The following is a 21010-nucleotide window of genomic DNA, read 5'->3' as shown; positions in this document are numbered from 1 at the left end:
TACCCTGCTCATGCTCTGTTTATGAAATCACATGCTGACCAAGGCTGATTCCTATGCTTATGCTGAATAAACAAAATAAAAAGGTTTACCGAATTGACTTATAAAATGTGCAGTTTACATGAATATTGCATATACATCTTGTAGATTATACATAACTATGTAACTACAAAAAAATACTAGAGTGGTGTCATTTACATAGTTGGTGAAATCTTGTGTTGTTTACATGTTGGTGAAATATCCAACTCTGCAGTTTTTGTTGCAAAGGGAATCATCAGATTGTTTGTTTTAGTACTGCCCATATGTAGCTTGTTTTTTGTCACAGGTATGGCTGAATAATTGCAACATTTAGTTGGAGCTAAGTCTTAAAGTAATGATAGACTGTTGTTTCTCTTTGATTATTTGAGCTGTTCTTGCCATAATATGGACTTGGTCTTTTACCAAATAGGGCTATCTTCTGTATACCACCCCTACCTTGTCACAACACAACTTTTTCGCTCAAACGCATTAAGAAGGAAAGAAATTCCACAAATTAACTTTTAACAAGGCACGCCTGTCAATTGAAATGCATTCCACGTGACTACCTCATGAAGCTAGTTGAGTGAATGCCAAGAGTGTGCAAAGCTGTCATCAAGGCAAAGGGTGGCTACTTTGAAGAATCTCAAATATGAAATCTATTTTGATTTGTTTAACACCTTTTTGGTTGCTAAATGATTCCATATGTGTTATTTCATAGTTTTGATGTCTTCACTATTATTCTACAATGTAGAAAATTGTAAAAATAAAGGAAAACCCTTTAAGTAGGTGTGTCCAAACTTTTGACTGGTACTGTATATATTTCAAATAATATACAGTGCATTCGGAAAGTATTTAGGCCCCTTCCCCTTTTCCACATTTTGTTACATTACAGCCTTATTCTAAAAGGTATTAAATAAAAAATTATCCTCATCAATCTACACAATAACAAAGCGAAAACAGGTTTTTAGAAATGTTTGCAAATGTATAAAAAACAAACAAAAAACGGATACCTGATTTATGAGACTCAAATTTGCATGTTGTTTCCAATGATCATCTTGAGATGTTTCTACAACTTGATTGGAGTCAACCTGTGGTAAATTCAATTGATTAGACATGATTTGGAAAGGCACACACCTGTCTATATAAGGTCCCACAGTGCATGTCAGAGGAAAAAGCAAGCCATGAGATCGAAGACAGGATTGTGTTGACGCACAGATCTGGGGAAGGGTACAAACATTTTTCTGCAGCATTGAAGGTTCCCAAGAACACAGTGGCCTCCGTCATTCTTAAATGGAAGAAATTTGCTAGAGCTCGCCACCCGGCCAAACTAAGCAATCGGGGGAGAAGGGCATTGGTCAGGGAGGTGACCAAGAACCTGATGGTCTCTTTGACAGAGCTCCAGAGTTCCTCTGGGGAGATGGGAGAACCTTCCAAAAGATATCTGTGGCAATCCACCAATCAGGCCATTATGGGAGCCAGACGAAAGCCACTCCTCAGTTAAAGGCACATGACAGCCCGCTTGGAGTTTGCCAATAGGTACCTAAAGGACTCTCAGACCATGAGAAACAAGATTCTCTGGTCTGATGAAACCAAGATTGAACTATTTAGCCTGAATGCCATGCGTCACGTCTGGAGGAAACCTGCCACCATCCCTACGGTAAAGCATAGAGGTCAGCGCATCATGCTGTGGGGATGTTTTTCAGAGGCAGGGACTGGGAGACTAGTCAGGATCGAGGGAAAGATGAACAGAGCAAAATACAGAGATCCTTGATGAAAACCTGCTCCACAGCGCTCAGATTGGGGCGACGGTTCACCTTCCAACAGGACAATGACCCTAAGCACACAGCTAAGACAATGCAGGTGTAGCTTCGGGACAAGTCTCTAAATGTCCGAGTGGCCCAGCCAGAGCCCGGACTTGAACCCAATCTAACCTGAAAAGAGACCTGAAAATAGCTGTGCGGCGATGCTCCCTATCTAACCTGACAGAGCTTGAGAGGATCTACAGAGAAGAATGGGATAAACTCCCCAAATACAGGTGTGCCAATCTTGTAGCGTCATAGCCAAGAGGCTATAATCACTGCCAAAGATGCTTCAACAAAGTACTGAGAAAAGGGTCTGAATACTTTTGTAAATGTGATATTTCCATTTTTTAAATTTTTTTATACACTTGCCCAAAAATCAAAAAACATATTTTTGCTTTTACAGTATGGGGTATTGTGTGTAGATTGATTAGGGTGAAAAAATAATTTGATACATTTTAGAATAAGGCTGTAACGTAACAAAATGTGGAAAAAGTCAAGGAGTCTGAATACTTTCCGAATGCACTGTATATATTGTAATGAAACAGCAGGGAGCAGGTCCGGCGCGCTATCGGCTGTGCCGCAAAAGCATGCCCATGCAGCAGAGTCGATTTCTGCGCTTATAAACCCAGGGTCGTTACAATATTTACAAAAAATATATATGGGTATTGGAAATGATGCAGACAATTACACTGATAGAGGCCACAAAAAAGCTGATCTACCCTCAACAACAGAAAAACGGAGAGAAAAAATAAATAAATATCTTGTTTTTTCTAAGCGTCCAAAATGTGGGTTTTTGTAGCTGTAGTTTCAACATACTGTAGTTCTCTGACTTTCACCATGGCACGGCTTTGCCAACGCATCTGTGTTATGCCATAAAATGAAGTGGCCAAGCTGTAACGTATAGTGTAGGCTGTGATTTATGTAGCTTAATGTACAGTACATGTGTATTTGCAGTAGAGGGGTAGCTTTAGTGCTCTCTGAGGGAGGAAGCAGGCAGGCTGTGCTGAGAGAAAGACTGTGAAGGGAGAGTTTGTTTGGCCAAGACGTGTCATACTGTACCTAATGCAGTCTCTACATCCTACAGGACATGGGTTTGATGTCTCGGTACCCCTGTAGTTTATACTCGGGATCCTTTCATGTAGGAAGAGGTAAGGGGTGCAGTGTATGGATGGGAAGTGGGGGGTATAGTATGTGGTGAAGTTTCGTGGGGCCCAGGGTTGAAACATTTCTCTCTTGGCCAATGTGCTTTCCTGCTGGCCCCGGCTGCTTCTCCACAACCCTCCAATCAAAATACAGGGTTTATTTATTTAAACTGAGGTGCCAAGTCTGTCAAAAAGTCTACCCACTGGTCAAGCAGAGCAGACCACCAGTTCCCCAGTCCTCAAGTCCTGATGAGAACAGTTTTGCAGGGGAAAATAAACACTGGCAGATCAATGGGTTGTGTATGTGTGTGTGTGCGTGCATGTGCGCAAGCTTGTATTTCTCTCTCTGTGTTTGACTGGGTGGGGATGTTAATGTGGAGTTGTACAGCTAGTCTTGAGAGCAGTAGATTGGCCACTGATTGCTTTGGGCTGTAGTTCAATCAGGCTGTGAGGAACCCTTTTCCCTCCCCCTCCTTGAGTTATTTGGCAGTATGACCGGTGGCACCATGTCAGCACCAACTGGTGCAGCACACAGCCATGCCGGGAGGCCATCTGCTAGTGGGACACAAGATGGTACTGGAACATGGTATGCTATAGACACAAGGAAAACACTAGGAAGACACAGGGAAGACACAGGGAAGAGTACACTATAGACACAGTGAAGACACAGGGAACATTACACTATAGACACAGTGAAGACACAGGGAACAGTACACTGTAGACACAGTGAAGACACAGGGAACAGTACACTATAGACACAGTGAAGACACAGGGAACAGTACACTATAGACACAGTGAAGACACAGGGAACAGTACACTATAGACACAGTGAAGACACAGGGAACAGTACACTATAGACACAGTGAAGACACAGGGGACAGTACACTGTAGACACAGTGAAGACACAGGGAACAGTACACTATAGACACAGTGAAGACACAGGGAACAGTACACAGTAGACACAGTGAAGACACAGGGAACAGTACACTATAGACACAGTGAAGACACAGGGAACAGTACACTATAGACACAGTGAAGACACAGGGGACAGTACACTGTAGACACAGTGAAGACACAGGGAACAGTACACTATAGACACAGGGAACAGTACACTATAGACACAGTGAAGACACAGGGAACAGTACACTGTAGACACAGTGAAGACACAGGGAACAGTACACTATAGACACAGTGAAGACACAGGGAACAGTACACTGTAGACACAGTGAAGACACAGGGAACAGTACACTATAGACACAGTGAAGACACAGGGAACAGTACACTGTAGACACAGTGAAGACACAGGGAACAGTACACTGTAGACACAGTGAAGACACAGGGAACAGTACACTATAGACACAGTGAAGACACAGGGAACATTAAACTATAGACACAGTGAAGACACAGGGAACAGTACACTATAGACACAGTGAAGACACAGGGAGCAGTACACTATAGACACAGTGAAGACACAGGGAACAGTACACTGTAGACACAGTGAAGACACAGGGAACAGTACACTATAGACACAGTGAAGACACAGGGAACAGTACACTATAGACACAGTGAAGACACAGGGAACAGTACACTATAGACACAGTGAAGACACAGGGAACAGTACACTGTAGACACAGTGAAGACACCGGGAACAGTACACTATAGACACAGGGAAGACAGGCTCTCAATTCCCTGTTGTTGAAGTGTCAGTGCTTTTAACTAACAAGGTGGTAAAATTAGGTTATTATAACATAGCTAGTTGAGAACAGAATATATTCCTCGGGCAAGTTCTCACCTCTCTATTTAAGGCCTGGTGAAGTCACCTTACATGGCAGCTTGGTTGACAGCAAGGTACACTAGATCAATGTTAATGTTTTACTCTATTACAAAATCAACTCCATATAGTTGGACAAAGACTGTAATGCAATTGGTCTAGAGTGGCCGATATCTGTTATCTCCACAGACTGGAAGAGGATAGATAGTGTACACAAACTCCTGCTTGATGGGCCAAATGGTTCCGCCCTAACGTTCTTTGAGGTCTCTACCAAGTGTTGCATGACCAGCAGGTGTGTGTGTGTGTGTGTTCTGTAATCTGTATGTATTTATATAGGCCTCCTTGCCCAGCGTGTGCACTGGGGGGAAGCTCATTCATTTCTAACGGAATCTCAGTGTGGCTGGCTGCCCATTGTATGACAAGGCTGTCTGAGGTAGTGACAGGTGCTCAACTAGACTCCTGGCCTTAAACCCAGGCTCTGCTCACCATCACACAGTCACACTGTAGGTGGATAGAGAACCACAACTACTATTGGCAGCCGTTTTCTTTTAACCTACAACGTACTGTAATTATAAACTATTCCAACTTGGAGTGATAGCCTAGTTGAAACAAGGATGAGAGGAGGTAGTGTCAAGTTTTTCTAACCATACCTACAAAGACATGACCAAACAGTTTTAACAAAATGGTGCAACCAGTTTCACAGAAGGTCGGCATTAACAGGAAAAGGATAGAGAAGACAAAATGGAGGGAAGAGGCAGGATTAGGGTGGGCTGTGGTTAGTGGTTAGGTTACCCCGGGCCCCTCTGGCTAACACATGCTCTGATGTATTGGGAGGATGAGGGACTGTGCTTTGTGGTGTGTGCCCCTGTCTGCAGGGCTACAGTGTGCCCTGTCTGTCTGTGTTGAGAGGATTACTGCTGCAGTGAGTATGCTCCTGCTCTATCCTCAGGCTGGGAGTGAAGAGGAGAGAAAGAGAGGCTCCATCGGGCCCAGCAGTCAGACAGAATCAAATCCAGGGTTAAGACTCCGTGTCCAGGGGGCTCCGCCTTTGAAGTGGGCTGTGGGATTCTGCTCTGGAGCGAGGGATCAGATGGCGAGAGGGAGGGAGAGAGTAGGAGGTGCAGGGTTCAGCTCAACGGACAGGCCTGCAGGCTAGCTGGGATAGCTTAAATATGTTAGCGCTCCTTGCAGAGCACAGAGCTCCACTAACACACAGTCACTGACCTCTCCCTCAGCTCCCATTCCATCGGTCTTCCTCCCTGTTTCTCTATCTCTATCTTTCTCCCTCTACCTTTCTTTCTCCCTCCCCGTCAACCCTCTCCCTCATTCTCTCCCTCCTATATCTCCCTCTCTATTTCTGCATGCCAGTAGAGGTTGTAGTATGGAGCCTGCTGGTTTGGAGGATTTAAGAGTAGAAAGCGGTGTCAGGTACACTGGTTCAAGGAAGGAGACTGTCAGGATTACTTTACAAAAATACTGCAGGGGAGGAATTACATGGGGCTGATGGATGAGAGGGAGAGGCAATGTAATGTAAGGAAGAGGGAGGATGTGGAGAAAGAGAAGGAGAAAACTAGTTTAGCAGATTGTGTGGTGTGTGTGCGCGTGTGTATTATCCTGCAAAATCACCTAATGTTCTTAGCAACTTAAAGTAACTGTCCAGTGAAAATCTAACTTTTAAAAGTTAATATTTTGTTAATAATGTTGTTTACTCATCCTATACTCGTATTTTCAGCTAAAACATACATTTGAGAAAACTCACTTCAAAAACCCCATCTCCAACAGACCATTTAAAAACTTCTTGCTTTTCCTCTTAAAGGATGATGTCATCCTACTGAGGAGGATGAGCTGGCCAATCAGCAGTCTACTCTCATTAATAATTTTAATGACCGGTTTGCCCAAACCATTCTGTTGTTGGGGTACACCCACACCATTCCAACACATAAAAGCTGTTTTCAACCTATTTAACTACCATTTAACTCATATTGCAATTAATTATAGGTAATATTTCATAGATATCTGGAAACACTGAACAGTTACTTTAACAACAATGCTTAAAACATCAGTTCCACCAGGTTGTTTGCGCGCTAACTAATCATGATTTTACAACACTCCGAAGCTAGGAGACTCTTTACACAAAAAGGGAAGGGGACAGTGATACCTAGCAGTTGCACAACTTCCACATGTAACCCAACCCCTCTGAATCAGAGAGGTGCGGGGGGCTGCATTAATCGACATCATCAGCACTTGGGACGCAGTTGTTAGGGTTTTTTCCACCTTGCCGGCTCTGGGATTCGAACCAACATCTTTTCGGTTACTTGCCCAACACTCTTAACTGCTAGGAGTTCTCATGGTTCAGTTTTTGTTCCTGTCTCAAGTAAATGCAGCCATGTTTTTGTGTCCCACAAGGCATGCCTTTTATCATGCAACATGGGAACAGCTGTTTCTCATCAGGCCCCAGTCACTTAGCCAATAAGCCATCCAGCGAATCAGTCAGTTGCAGGCCTGTAGACTGCCTGTAGTCAGCCAGTTTTCTCCCTGGTCGCTGGATCAGATCAGAGGTGCCGGGGTGATCACACGTGAGACTGAAAGAGTCAGTCTAAAATGTCACCAATTAGAGGGTCATCCCAATTTGTTCTCCCATGTCCACACTGCTCATCAGGCATCTCCCCCTCCAGCGAGGCGGTCTGCCTGAGAGGAGAGAGCTGGAGCCATCTGGGAGTGATTACCCATGTTGTACTTTCTCATTGTTTCGTGTTTGCTCTCTGTGAGGCTGAGCGCTGGCTGTGCTCTCTCTCTCCCTGTTCTGTTGGCTGGGCTCCCCTGGCCTGGCGTGTTCAAGGTTTAATCCTGTGTTATTTATGACTGGTAATGTTGGACAGAGTTGGCTGGTACGCAGGCCAAATTAGCACAATTTAGCTGCTTTATCAGGAGCAGGAGTCTGCTCAGCGATACGTAAAGAGAGGTGCAAAAATATTCCCCTCTCACGCTCTCTATAGTTCTCTCGGTCTCTGTCTCATTCTCTCTATTTTTGTTTTGCTCTCATTTTCTCTCTCTCTCTCTCTCTCTCTCTCTCGTGCTCTCTAATTTTCTCTCTTTCTATTTCCCTCCCTCTTATTTTTCGATGGTCTCTATCCATCCCCCTCTCCATCTCTCTCTTTACCTCTCTCTCGCCATCTCTGTCTTTGCCATCTACATTCACTGGATCTCATCTTCTCACATTTCCAATTGTAGCAGGGGCCCGGCTAGTGTGTCTAGACCTAAGATTACACCAGTGTACATTTTGGAGCATGTTGTGAGGTCTGGAGTCCTGTCCCACTAATCACATCTGTGTTCCTTGTGATGCTTCTGGGAGCTGGCAGCCAGAGGAGACAGGAAAGGATTGTCAGTGGCCCATGACCGGAAAACTGACCATTCTGCCTGCCATTTTGGGGGAGATGTGAGTTGTCTTTGTATCCAGTTCAGCCTGTGCTTCACATGTGGAGAGTTGAGGAATTGCGGTGGCAGTTTTCCATTTTCTCCCGGCATAGCTCAATGTTCTCTGAGCTGAGTCTCTCCTGTCTGGGCTGGTTTGCGCTGCTGTGTGGTAGGTAGCAGCTCCCCGTCTTCATTACTGTCACAGCCATTAGGACACACCAACAGGACTGACAGCCATGGTCTTCTAATATGACGTCTCAGCAGCTGTTCCCAATATCCATCATTCCCTAAGTTAACGTACAGTACCAGTCAAAAGTTTGGACACACCTACTCATTCAAGGGTTTTTCTTTATTTTTACTATTTTCTACATTGTAGAATAATAGTGAAGACATCAAAACTATGAAATAAACACATATGGAATCATGTAGTCACCAAAAAAGTGTTAAACAAATCAAAATATATTTTATATTTGAGGTTCTTCAAAGTAGCCACCCTTTGCCTTGATGACAGCTTTGCACACTCTTGGCATTCTCTCAACCAGCTTCAAATGGAATGATTTTCCAACAGTCTTGAAAGAGTTCCCACATATGCTGAGCATTTGTTGGCTGCTTTTCCTGCGGTCCAACTCATCCCAATCCATATCAATTGGGTTGAGGTCGGATGATAGTGGAGGCCAGGTCATCTGATGCAGCACTCCATCCTTCTTGGTCAAATAGACCGTACACAGCCCAGAGGTGTGTTGTGTCATTGTTCTGTTGAAAAACAAATGATAGTCCCGCTATGCTGTGGTAGCCAGGTTAAGTGTGCCTTGAATTCTAAATAAATCACAGACAGTGTCACCAGCAAAGCACTCCACACCATCACACATCCTCCTCCATGCTTCCCGGTGGGAACTACACATGCGGAGATCATCCGTTCACCTACTCTGTGTTTCACAAAGACATGGCGTTGGAACTAAAAGTCTCAAATTTGGACTCATCAGACCAGAGGACAGATTTCCACCGGTCTAATGTCCATTGCTCGTGTTTCTTGGCCCAAGCACCTTTCTTCTTCTTATTGGTGTCCTTTAGTAGTGGTTTCTTTGCAGAAATTTGACCATGAAGGCCTGATTCACGCAGTCTCCTCTGAACAGTTGATGTTGAGATGTGTCTTAAACTTCAACTCTGTGAAGCATTTATTTGGGCTGCAATCTGAGGTGCAGTTAACTCTAATGAACTTATCCTCTGCAGCAGAGGTAACTCTGGGTTTTCCTTTCCTGTGGCAGTCCTCAAGAGAGCCAGTTTCATCATAGCACATGATGGTTTTTGCGACTGCACTTGAAGAAACATTCCGCATTAACTGACCTTCATGTCTTAAAGTAATGAAGGACTGTCGTTTCTCTTTGCTTATTGAGCTGTTCTTGACATAATTTGGACTTTTACCAAATACGTCTATCTTCTGTATACCACGCCTACCTTGTCACACCACAACTGATTGGCTCAAACGCATTAAGAAGGAAATAAATTCCACAAATTAACTTTTAACAATGCACACCTGTTAATTGAAATGCATTCCAGGTGACTACCTCATGAAGCTGGTTGAGAGAATGCCAAGAGTGTGCAAAGCTGTCATCAAGGCAAAGGGTGGCTACTTTGAAGAATCTCAAATATATACAATATAACACTTTTTTGGTTGCTACATGTTTCCATATGTGTTATTTCATAGTTTTGATGTCTTCATTATTATTCTACAATGTAGAAAATAGTAAAAAATAAAGAAAAACCCTTGAATGAGTAGGTGTGTCCAAACTTTTGACTGGTACTGTATATACTGTATATGCACTGTATAAGGGAAGCGGAATAAATGGCCTGCCATGAGCAATAAATGACTTGCCATGAGCGCTAGTGGCTGTTAATGAACGCGCTGTAACGAATGGAGAGGGACTGGGAGTTGAAGGTTAGGGGCGCAGAAGGGAGGTTCGGTTTGATGTTCCTGAATCCAGAAAAGCTGAGGCTTCTCTCTCACTGTCAAACACTTTAATAAGCATTTGCTACTGGTACTACTCTTTCCCTCTCTGCCTGTCTCTTCCTGTGCCTTTATATCCCTTTATTTTGCTTTCCTACAACCTGTGATTTGGGAGGTTAAAGACATGCTCCGGAACTTTGGCAACGTCTAAGTATTTTTGAAACTTCGCACAATGGGCTGGATGTGTCAATGTGCAGTATGACGTAGTACCCAATTTTCAGGGACCACTTTTGGCTTGTGAGCGCAACTTTCAGAACTACTGTCCAAGAAATGATACAGAACTACTGGATTATCCCTTTTGGCTGTGGGGTGTGAGTCCAAAATGAAGTGTTCTCTGTCTGGGTTTGGGGCTGTAAATGTCAGCGGTCCAAAGTGTACTTCACCCTAATGTAATTACCCCCTCGGTCAGTGTTGTTGCTCTTAGAGCTACGCTAAACTGAATTTGCCTTCACAGCTACAGTAAAAAATAGCAGTGACAGAAAACGGAGAATTTGACCTAGAAGAATCAATAGCAAAACATTCCAATATAAATGATAAACAGCATTCCATTCAGTAGTCTCAGGTAAACACACTGTTAGTCAGTGGGACTCTAGCTGGTATAATTATGGTGTCACACATGTATTTGTCATCAGACTCCTGTGGCCACTAACAGTATAGTATATTTTGACAGACGTACATAATTCTGCTGTACCGATAAGGTTGTAGCGTCGTAAGCAACATGAGTGAGTATGCAAATTCTATTCATACCCAAATGGCAGGCACGTCTGTGATTACTCTCATTTGCATACATCACTGGTGGTTTGCATAGATGGGCTTACATGGCTTTTACAACATGCATGTTCCCTTGATAACCACCAACTGTTAAATATGACAGTTAGACATTCTGGAAGACTCTATAAAGTTTTTTTGTGATGAGTTCATGTAAAATTAATTTGTTAGCTGTTAGCTGACATTATTCACTTTTGAGTGTGCACACAAATTCAACCTAGACACAGAGGAATGTCTTACAATACAGTACAATGTAACATAATGTCATATTGTGTAATGAAATAAAATATAGTGCCTGGTATTGAAATGTAGGGTAATGCAATGTGCTTCAATGTAATATATTCAGTGAAATGTAATGTAATGTAATCTGGTTTGGGGAGACAGTGTTGATTAAATGCTGGCAGCGAGGGGACTGGGGAGAAGGGAGGAGGGCATCATTAACTGTATTGGGAATAGAGCCTGCCAGCTTGTAGTCCTAAAACCTGGAAATAAGTTACATCTGGTTTGTTCAGCCATTCCTATGGGGAAAATGAATGGGGAAAGATTAGTGTTTTCGGATAAACGCTGAAAATTAATTCTGAGGTTAACACAGGCTTATGAGATCTTATACGTTTTGTTCTATGAGATAATATCAGTCAATTAACATGACCTTTATGCATTATGAAGCCTTTATGTGCTTTTTTTAATTAAGTAAATGCTTCAAAATTCATAAAGGGTGACGTTAACTGATGAAGATTATCTCTTAGAACAAAACATATATCTCTTCGGCCTGTGTTTAACACATAACTTATTTTCGGCATTTATCCAACAAGCATACAAAAACTCAATTTTTTTCCCCTATAGGCTTTGTTCAATGAACCATGGCGGAGTTAGTGCCTACAAAAAGACACCATTACTATTGCTCTCTATAGAATGAAAAGAGCTGCGGAGAAGGGATGAACAATTTCTCCAATTTATGAGAGCATGATGTCCCTCAGGGTGTAGTCGCTAACTCGCTGTACATTCATCCAGAACGGGCTGGGAAGACAATGACTGGGACTCTGGGATTGACTGAAACAGCCTAGACTGGGCTGAAATAGCTGCTCTATTTTTTCTACTCTTCTCCTTTCTTCTTTTGTCTTCTCTTCTCTTCCCATCTCTTCTCTTCTCTTCTCTTCCCATCTTTTCTCTTCTTTTCCCATCTCTTCTCTTCTCTAGGCCTCTGTTAGCTAGGTAAGTATGCCAGTATGTTCATCCCTTCTTCAAGTCCAATCAGTGTCTAAATATCACCAGGAGCAGATACAGTAGCCTGTCTTCGCTCCCTGACAAACTCATTGTCTCTATTGTCAAAACAGAGCCTCACCCAAACGTATGATACCATTACCATTCACCTCCACAGCCATATATTCACTAACTACCATTACACTGTAATTGTGTCAGGCTGTTATTGCTGTGTGATTAGTGTGATTAGGGTTGCAAAGCTATCGATAGTTTACCAAAGTTACAGGAATCTTAAGCAATTTAGGTAATTAACAGAAAATCTATGGCAATCTATCGTAACTTTGGTAATTTATACTTTAATAAAACTTTTTTTTATTCATATAGAGTATTCATTTTTATATCTGCGTCCATATTGTCCACGAGTTTCTAGTAGATAGACTATATGGTTCAACAGAAAATAGCCAAATTAATGAAAAAGCATCTAATAAAAAATTGCATTCTTTTCAGTTAACTCTGCAACTCTTCCAACTATTGACTTTTGTCACAACTGTTTGAGGCCGAAACATTGACAACAAATGCATACTGACATGGTAAAATAAATAAAATGTGCAAGTAAATGATATTTCATGCTGAAACCCTCATATTAAACACCAACGTTAGTCACTAAGTTGATGGTTTATATTTAAGAAAATGTTTTACTGCTTTGTCATTACATTTTTTCTTTGAAAATCATGTTATTTCATATATTTTACATGTGATAAAGCCACATGTAAAGCAACCCTATGTATAATGTATCGAGATGTTGCGTTAATGGTCCTTAAACCTTTGAAGATGTTGAGTGTGTGTTTTTCACCTAGCTAGCTTGTTAATGGCTCTTGCGAAATATCCACCTATCTCTCTTGAAGTGTTTGATGGGCAAACGTTGTATGGAAACATTAACTGGAGAGGTTGTATTTTGTTCGTGTTTATCTCACACTTCAAACAAAGTTCCTGGGAGTCGTAAATGGGATTGTGATGCAAATGTTTGCCTGTGTGTTTGTACGTTCCCTCAGGGCTGGAGTGGAGAGTGACAGTGGAGAGGCAGGTGGGAGAGAGCTAGTCTAATCAGACAGAGAGAGTTGTAGTCCTATACCACTAAAGCACATCAGGGATTTGGCCCAGCCCCCCGAGACCACTTTACACTATAGCATTATATCATGTCCAGATACCTCAAGACTCTATCTGTGATGGACATGATTGACTGCCTTTGCTCAGACTTCAGAGTTTTGTCATTACACATCGAGAGTCTGGTCATAATAGTCTTGAATATTTGACACGTATACCCTGTCCATTGGTGCATTAGCAATTTTTTTGGGGGTGCCTTTTTTTCTGTTTCATTTCGACCTGCAATGTACCTGCAATGCTAACAGGCCATTAACCCCTCCTCTCTTCTGTTCCACAGTACTGCGTGATGACTTTAGACAGAACCCAGCGGATGTGATGGTGGCGGCGGGGGAACCTGCCGTACTGGAGTGCCAACCCCCCCGTGGGCATCCTGAGCCCACCATCTCATGGAGGAAAGACGGTACCAACATCAATGACAGGGATGAGCGCATCACGGTAAGACACAAGCTCTGCTAACATCGGAGCACACTCTCTGTGTAGAGCATACACGGCACTGCCCTGGGCCTGCACGTCTCACACACACACACACACACACACACGCACGCACGCACGCACGCGCGCACGCACACAAACACGGCCCACTGCTTGCTGGCGAAGCTCCAGGAAGATCAAAGTGTCTCTGTTGGCAGACGTGTGGCATAATGAGGAGAAACAAGTGCATCATCTATTTGACAAACATAATGAAATCATATTGCACTGTAGTTTGGCCAATCAATGTCTATTTGGAACAAAGGCTATCTGGGGAAGCGTGAAAAGGAATCAGGGGAGGGTGTGTGTGTGTATGCAAGCATGTTTGTTTGTTTGTTTGTCTGTATAGGGTACTTGTTAGTTGGGATCCAAGGCTTATCCTCCTCCGGATTGACAGTTAGTCTGTCTCTGAGGAACTGCAGTGGACAGAGCAGCTCTCCTCCGCACCAACAAGAGGGAGGTGGAGCCTGTGTTGACTTTGTACTTCCCTCTTTTCTCCTGATTTATGTCCAGGATATCATGAGGACCAACACCTGCAGTATATAAAATAAAATACGAAGTCAAAATCAACTAAGGTCTTGTAGTGTCAAGTCAGGGCAGCCATGTTGGCCCCAGTCCCTATAGCATATGTGGTTTTCCCTAGTGTACTGGCTCAGTGTGTAAACAGAAGGCCGGCTTGGTTTCTGTCTCATAGCTATAGCTCGGCTCATTGGACTAATGGGCCTGCAGATAAGACTGTTTCCTAATGAGTCCTCAGGCCCTGTAAACAATACAGCGCTGGTGATGGAGTGTTGTGTTTGTACTCTGTTTCTAACACAACATCCACTCCCAAAGTTGTTGTTGTTTCTTAAAACCACGGCGAGTTCTGGGGTTCTGTTGTGGCCAAGCTTGAAGTAATGGGGTGAAGGACGTTTGGGGGAAGGTTTTGAGTGGGTGGGCACTGGACAAGCGGCCAGTGGTGCAGATGCATCATCAGTGCAACAATGCATCAGTGCAACAGTGCATCAACAGGAGTACTTCTAGATAGAGTACTATACTGTGGCATAACATCATATAACACCCTATATTGACTGTAGTGGGGTCAGGTTGGGTGGTGATGTGGCAGATGCATAAATAGAGGGGAACGCAGGAAAGGAAGGGTGAGAGCGAGAGAGAGGGATGGGAGAGAGGAGGAGGACAGGAGTGATGTATTTGCTGGTGTTGTTGTGGATCTGACGTTGAGAGAGCTGGTAGTCCCATTCACCAAACTACCAGGTGTGAAACAGGGAAGGGACTCAGGGGGTATGCTAATTTGGTATAGAGCAGACCTAACTTACATTTACATTTAAGTCATTTAGCAGACGCTCTTATCCAGAGCGACTTATAACTCACTCTATTAAATTAATAAAAACAGGAACATTTGGCAAAAAATTCAAAAGGAAATGATCTCAACATAGAAAAATGTCCTCCTGTGTGCTACCTATATCCCACTACTAGAATCCCCATAGTTAATTGGCTTCTCCATCCTGGATGGGGAAATCAATAATTTCCAGGCCCAGGGACATGTACTAGTCTGTGGCGACCTAAATGCCAAAACTTGACAATAACCTGACACCCTCAGCACACAGGGGGACAAATACCTACCTGGAGGTGACAGCATTCCCTCCCCCATATGCCCACCTAGGCACAACTACGCCAACATAACCAACACAAACAGGTCACAACTCTTGTAGCTCTGTCACATGCTGGGTATGTACATGGTCAATGGTAGGCTTCGAGGTGACTCGGTAGGTACACCTTCAGTATAGCTCATCTCTTGGCAGTTGTACTGTAGACTACTTTATCACTGAACTCAATCCGAATCTCTCAGAGCGTTCACAGTCAGCCCACTGATACACCCTATCAGACCACAGCAACATCACACTTTCCTTGAACAGAGCAATGCTCAATCATGAGGCATCAAAGCCAAATGAACTGAATAATATTAAGAAATGTTATAGATGGAAGGAAAGTTGTGTGGGAACATACCAAAAAACAATTAGGCAACAACAAATTCAATCCCTTTTAGATAACTTCCTGGACAAAACATTTCACTGTAATAGTGAAGGTGTAAACTTGGCTGTAGAAAACTTAAACAGTATATTTGACCTCTCAGCTTCCCTATCAAATCTAAACATTTCAAGCAGAAAATCGAAGAAAATCGAAGAAAATTGGAAAACACTAAACAAACAACAACACGAAGAGTTATCTGTCCAAAATGGAGATGTATGGGTAAGCTACTTCTCCAATCTTTTTGGCCCTATAACAAAGAACAAACAGCAAAAACATTATACATGATCAAATACAAATCTTAGAATCAACTATTATAGACTACCAGAACCAACTGGATTCTCAAATTACATTGAATGAATTACAGGACAAAATGCAATCCCTCCAACCCAAAAAGGCCTGTGGTGGTATCCTCAATGAAATGATCAAATATACAAACCAAAAATTCCAATTGGCTATACTTAAACTCTTTAACATTATCCTTAGTTCTGGCATCTTCCCCAATATTTGGAACCAAGGACAGATCACCCCAATCCACAAAAGTGAAGACAAATTTGACCCCATAACTACCATGGGATATGCGTCAACAGCAACCTTGAGAAAATCCTCTGCATTATCATTAACACCAGACTCGTACATTTCCTCAGTGAAAACAATCTACTGAGCAAATGCCAAATTGGCTTTTTACTTAATTACCATACGACAGACCACATATTCACCCTGCACACCCTAATTGACGAAGAAACAAACCAAAACATAGGTAAAGTCTTCTCATGCTTTGTTGATTTCAAAAAAGTTTTTGACTCAATTTGGCATGAAGGTCTGCTATTCAAATTGATGGAAAGTGGTGTTGGGGGAAAAACATCATAAAATCCATGTACACAAACAACAATTGTGTGGTTAAAGTGGCAAAAAACACACATATCTTTCCACAGGGCCGTGGGGTGAGACACTGTGATGGACCCACACTTAAGGAAAGCTTTGACTATGTACAGACTCAATGAGCATAGCCTTGCTATTACGAAAGACCCCCATAGGCAGACCTGGCTCTAGAGAGAAGACAGGCTATGTGCACACTGCCCACAAAATGAGGTGGAAACTGAGCAGCACTTCTTAGTTGCTACATGCAGACAGACCCACAAAGACACAAGGATTTCCCACATATTATCGCCAAAGGTGGACTTATAAAGGCTCGCACATATCGCACTGAATGTGGATCTATGTTTCATCTGCCCATCGTTCAGTGCGCTGTTTTAGGGACCACCTTCTGTAGTGGTCTGACTGACGAAATGTTTAACCATTTGTACATGTAAAATCGGTGCGCATTCGGTTCGCAAATTACGTTCAGAGGTGCTAAATACTCTCAGCTAGCAACCGCTATTGTTGTGTCTGAGCCCTTACGGTGCTGTGTGTTTGTACTGAGTGGCTGAGTTGCATGCTGTTAATGCAAAACACATGCACGTGTGGGCATGCACGTGTGGTGTAACGGATCGTAGTTGATCCGTGATCCGTACGGATCACCCCCCACGGTTCGGCCTGCATGTGAACCACGGATCAATTGCAAAGTTTAACCATCATAGTGTGAAATACAGTTTTACTGCCGCTGTTACTTTTTAAAGTAATAGTTCCCTAAATCTCGATGCAGAGTTGCAGTGAAAAGATAAAGACAAGACAGAAGCTGTGTTTTACTCTGAAGCCTGAAGGTTGATTTGATTTTGTTAAAAAGCAGTTGTGTGTACTGTTCACGTGAATGGGGCATGTTGAATCCCAACGAATCAATCCTGGATGCTCGTGTTGCAAAAAGCAAAGCAGAAAAAAGTGCAGTGACAGCCATGGCTAGCGGAGGAGCTGAAGAACTGGAAAAGCCTCCCGCTTCATTTAAGTCTCATGTATGGGGGCATTTTGGCTTCCCTGTCAGATATGATGACGGAAGAAAGGTGGTGGACAATACCATTATGGTGTGTAGGCATTGTGCCACAATAAAGCCGTATGATCATGGAAATACATTGAGCATGGCCACACATTTAAAGCGTCATCACCCTGGTGAGTCAGTGACGGGAGCCAACTCAGCCAAGAGACAACAACTTCTCACTGCGACATTTAAGCAGCCCTTTGCTGCAGAATCAGACCAGACTAAAGCCATCACCAAATCTATTGGGATGTTTATCACTGCAGACATGAGGCCATCCTCTGTTGTGTAAAATAAAGGGTTTAAAAATATGGTGAAAGTGCTTGAGCCACGCTACGAAATCCCCTCTCGCCCACTTCAGTATGAAGATCGTGCCAGATCTTTATGAAAAGCAAAATATCAAAATTGTCGACAAATTATCCAAGGCATCCTCTGTTGCCCTCACCACAGATGGGTGGACCTCCAGGGCAACGGAAATCTATGTGAATGTGACTGATCACTACACCACAGAGGAGTGGGAGATGCGAAGTCCGGTGCTACAGACACGCCCCCTCTATGAGAGTCACACAGGCACAAATCTGGCGCAGGTACTGCTGGAAGCAGTAGCAGAGTAGAAGCTAGAGAGGCCCAATAGCAATATCCCAATCACCACAGATAATGCCAAGAACCAAGTAAATGCATTGATAGAGGCTGGACTGAGGCCAAAGATAGCTTGCTTTGCACATGTGATTAATTTAACGTCCCAAAGGGGAATCTCAGTGAACCAGATGGACCGCCTCCTTGGGAGGATTAGGAAGGTGGTTTCCTTTTTTCACCGAAGCACAACAGCCACTCATGTGTTTAAGACCAAGCAAGAAATGCTACAGCTACTGACCCACAAGCTCGTACACAATGTCACAACAAGATGAATACTCTGCACTGCCAGATGAGACCCTGAAAAAAATAAAGACATCGTGGCAGAGGAGGTCCTCCAGGTGCTCAAACCCCTCAAACCAGTTACAACCCTACTGAGCCCTGAACCTGCACCGTCTGTGTCCATGATCCTACCTCTGAAAACAAGGATTCTACAATCCATGGCCCCAAGTGAGGAAGACAGCACCATCACTAGAGATGTCAAGGCTGCCATTAGAGAGGACCTGAACCCCAGATACCCCCATAATGTACAGGACTACCTTCATAGATCTACTGCACTGGATCCAAGGTTCAAGTCCCTGTCTCACCTAGACCCTGCCCTACACCGGGGGACATACAGTGATCTCACCACTGAGATTATGGCCACTGAAGAGGTAAAAAAAAAGAAATAAGAGTGAATTACTTAAATATTAAATATACTGCAGTCTAATCTTAGTCTATGCTATTGCTATTAGAATCATCCATTTTTGGGGGGGAATATGAAATATGAAATATGAAAATAAGTAATTAGTCAGTTTAATAGATCATGTCATTTTTTCTGCAAGGTTAAGCCACTGAGCCAACAGGAGCTGACTCAGAGGCATCTCCTCCACAAAATAATTTGGCCATGAAGGAGCTTTTTGGGGAGACCTTTGCAAGCAAGGACACAGGCAAGACGTTTTCCAACACCATCAAAGAGGAAGTGACTTCCTACAAGGCAGCAAGCGGCATTCCAGTGGATAGTGATCCACTGGCATGGTGGAAAAACAATGAGTGTAAATACCCTTCCATGATGGCAAGACGCTACCTGGCTGTGTCTGGTACTTCAGTTCCTAGCAAGAGGGTGTTCTCCACGACAGGGGACATAGTGACTGCAAAGAGGTCTACCCTCTCCCCAGACAATGTAGACTTTTAGAAAAATAATGTGAAGTTATAAGCTCAGGTTTGCTTCGCTTTCTTTCTTTTTTAACTTTTTTGTATGACGGGTTGACACAGGCTATTTTTACATTCACTATTGTTCAAAGGAAGAAGGTATCATGCCTCATATTGCACTTTAATTTAACAATTGAGTATTGAATATTTCATTTAAAGATTTATACATTGAAAAGTTCCTTGCTTTAGGTGTTCTTTAAGTAATAAATGGAAAGCAAAGTTAAATTTGTCTCCCTTTTTTTGCTGATCTGAAAAATGATCCCATCCGTGACTCAAAACCGTGATCCGAACTGTGAGATTTGTGATCCGTTGCACCACTAGCATGCACACACACACATGCACATACACACATGCACGCAGGCACAAACTCACACTCACACACTCACACTGAATGTATCACACTCCTCTGACCTTTGCCCCCCATTAAATGCAGGGTAATGTGATGACACTTTAAAAGTTGCCAACACCACAGGGGGTGGAACATGAAACAGTTCCTGGCCCAGTGACCTCTGAGACCTCTGGGATTTGAAACCTGGCCACTGCCCTCTCCCCTCATCTCCCTTCCTCTGCCCCTTCCTCTTCCCCTCCTCTCCCCTGCTCCACCCCTGATCTCTCCTGCTCTCCCCTCCTCTCCCCTGCTCTCCCCCCTCCTCTCCTCTCCCCCTCATCTCACCCTCCCCTCCTATCCACTCCTATCCCCTTCCTCCCCCTCCTCTCCCCTTCCAATTCAATTCAAGGGCTTTATTGGCATGGAAAACGTATGTTAACATTGCCAATGCAAGTGGAGTAGATGCACTCACAGAAGTTCCAAAAGAATAAAGACATTTCAAATGTCATATTATGTATATATACATTGTTGTAACAATGTGCAAATAGTGAAAGTACAAAAGGGAAAATAAGTAAACATAAATATGGGTTGTATTTACAGTGGTGTTTGTTCTTCACTGGTTGCCCTTTTCTTGTGGCAACAGGCAGGTCACAAATATTGCTGCTGTGATGGCACACTGTGGTGTTTCACCCAGTAGATATGGGAGTTGGGTTTGTTTTCGAATTCTTTGAAGATCTGTGTCTTTAATATTTGTCATACACTGCAGAAGGTTAGGAAGTGCAGCTCAGTGTCCACCTCATTTTGTGGGCAGTGTGCACATAGCCTGTATACTTTTGAGAGCCAGGTCTGCCAATGTTGGCCTTTCTCAATAGCAAGACTATGCTCACTGAGTCTTTACATTGTCAACGTTTTCTTTAAGTTTGGGTCCGTCACAGTGGTCAGGTTTTCTGCCACTGTGTACTCTCTTTTTATGGCCAAATAGCATTCTAGTTTGCTCTGTTTTTTGTTAATTTTTTCCAATGTGTCAAGTAATTATCTTTTTGTTTTCTCATGATTTGGTTTGGTCCAATTGTATTGCTTTCCTGGGGCTCTGTGGGGTCCCTCTGCATGCAGAGTCTCAATTTGATGTTTGTCCCATTTTGTGAATTCTTGGTTGGTGTGCGGACCCTAGA

General features: G+C 43.2%; 1 protein-coding gene across 1 annotated transcript in view; it reads left to right on the top strand.

Annotated features, from left to right (window-relative positions):
• LOC129815288 (roundabout homolog 1-like) overlaps positions 1-21010 on the top strand; it is a 270600-nt gene that overhangs the window by 213057 nt on the left and 36533 nt on the right. The window contains exon 5 of the mRNA XM_055868963.1: positions 13559-13716. Within this exon, the coding sequence (XP_055724938.1) occupies positions 13559-13716 (158 nt within the window). The remainder of the gene's footprint in view (positions 1-13558; positions 13717-21010) is intronic.

Source organism: Salvelinus fontinalis, chromosome 2, assembly GCF_029448725.1.
Source record: "Salvelinus fontinalis isolate EN_2023a chromosome 2, ASM2944872v1, whole genome shotgun sequence".
NCBI classification, from domain to species: Eukaryota; Metazoa; Chordata; class Actinopteri; order Salmoniformes; family Salmonidae; genus Salvelinus; species Salvelinus fontinalis.
The sequence above is the reverse complement of the archived record's forward strand: the minus strand, read 5'-3'. Positions and strand labels throughout refer to the sequence as shown.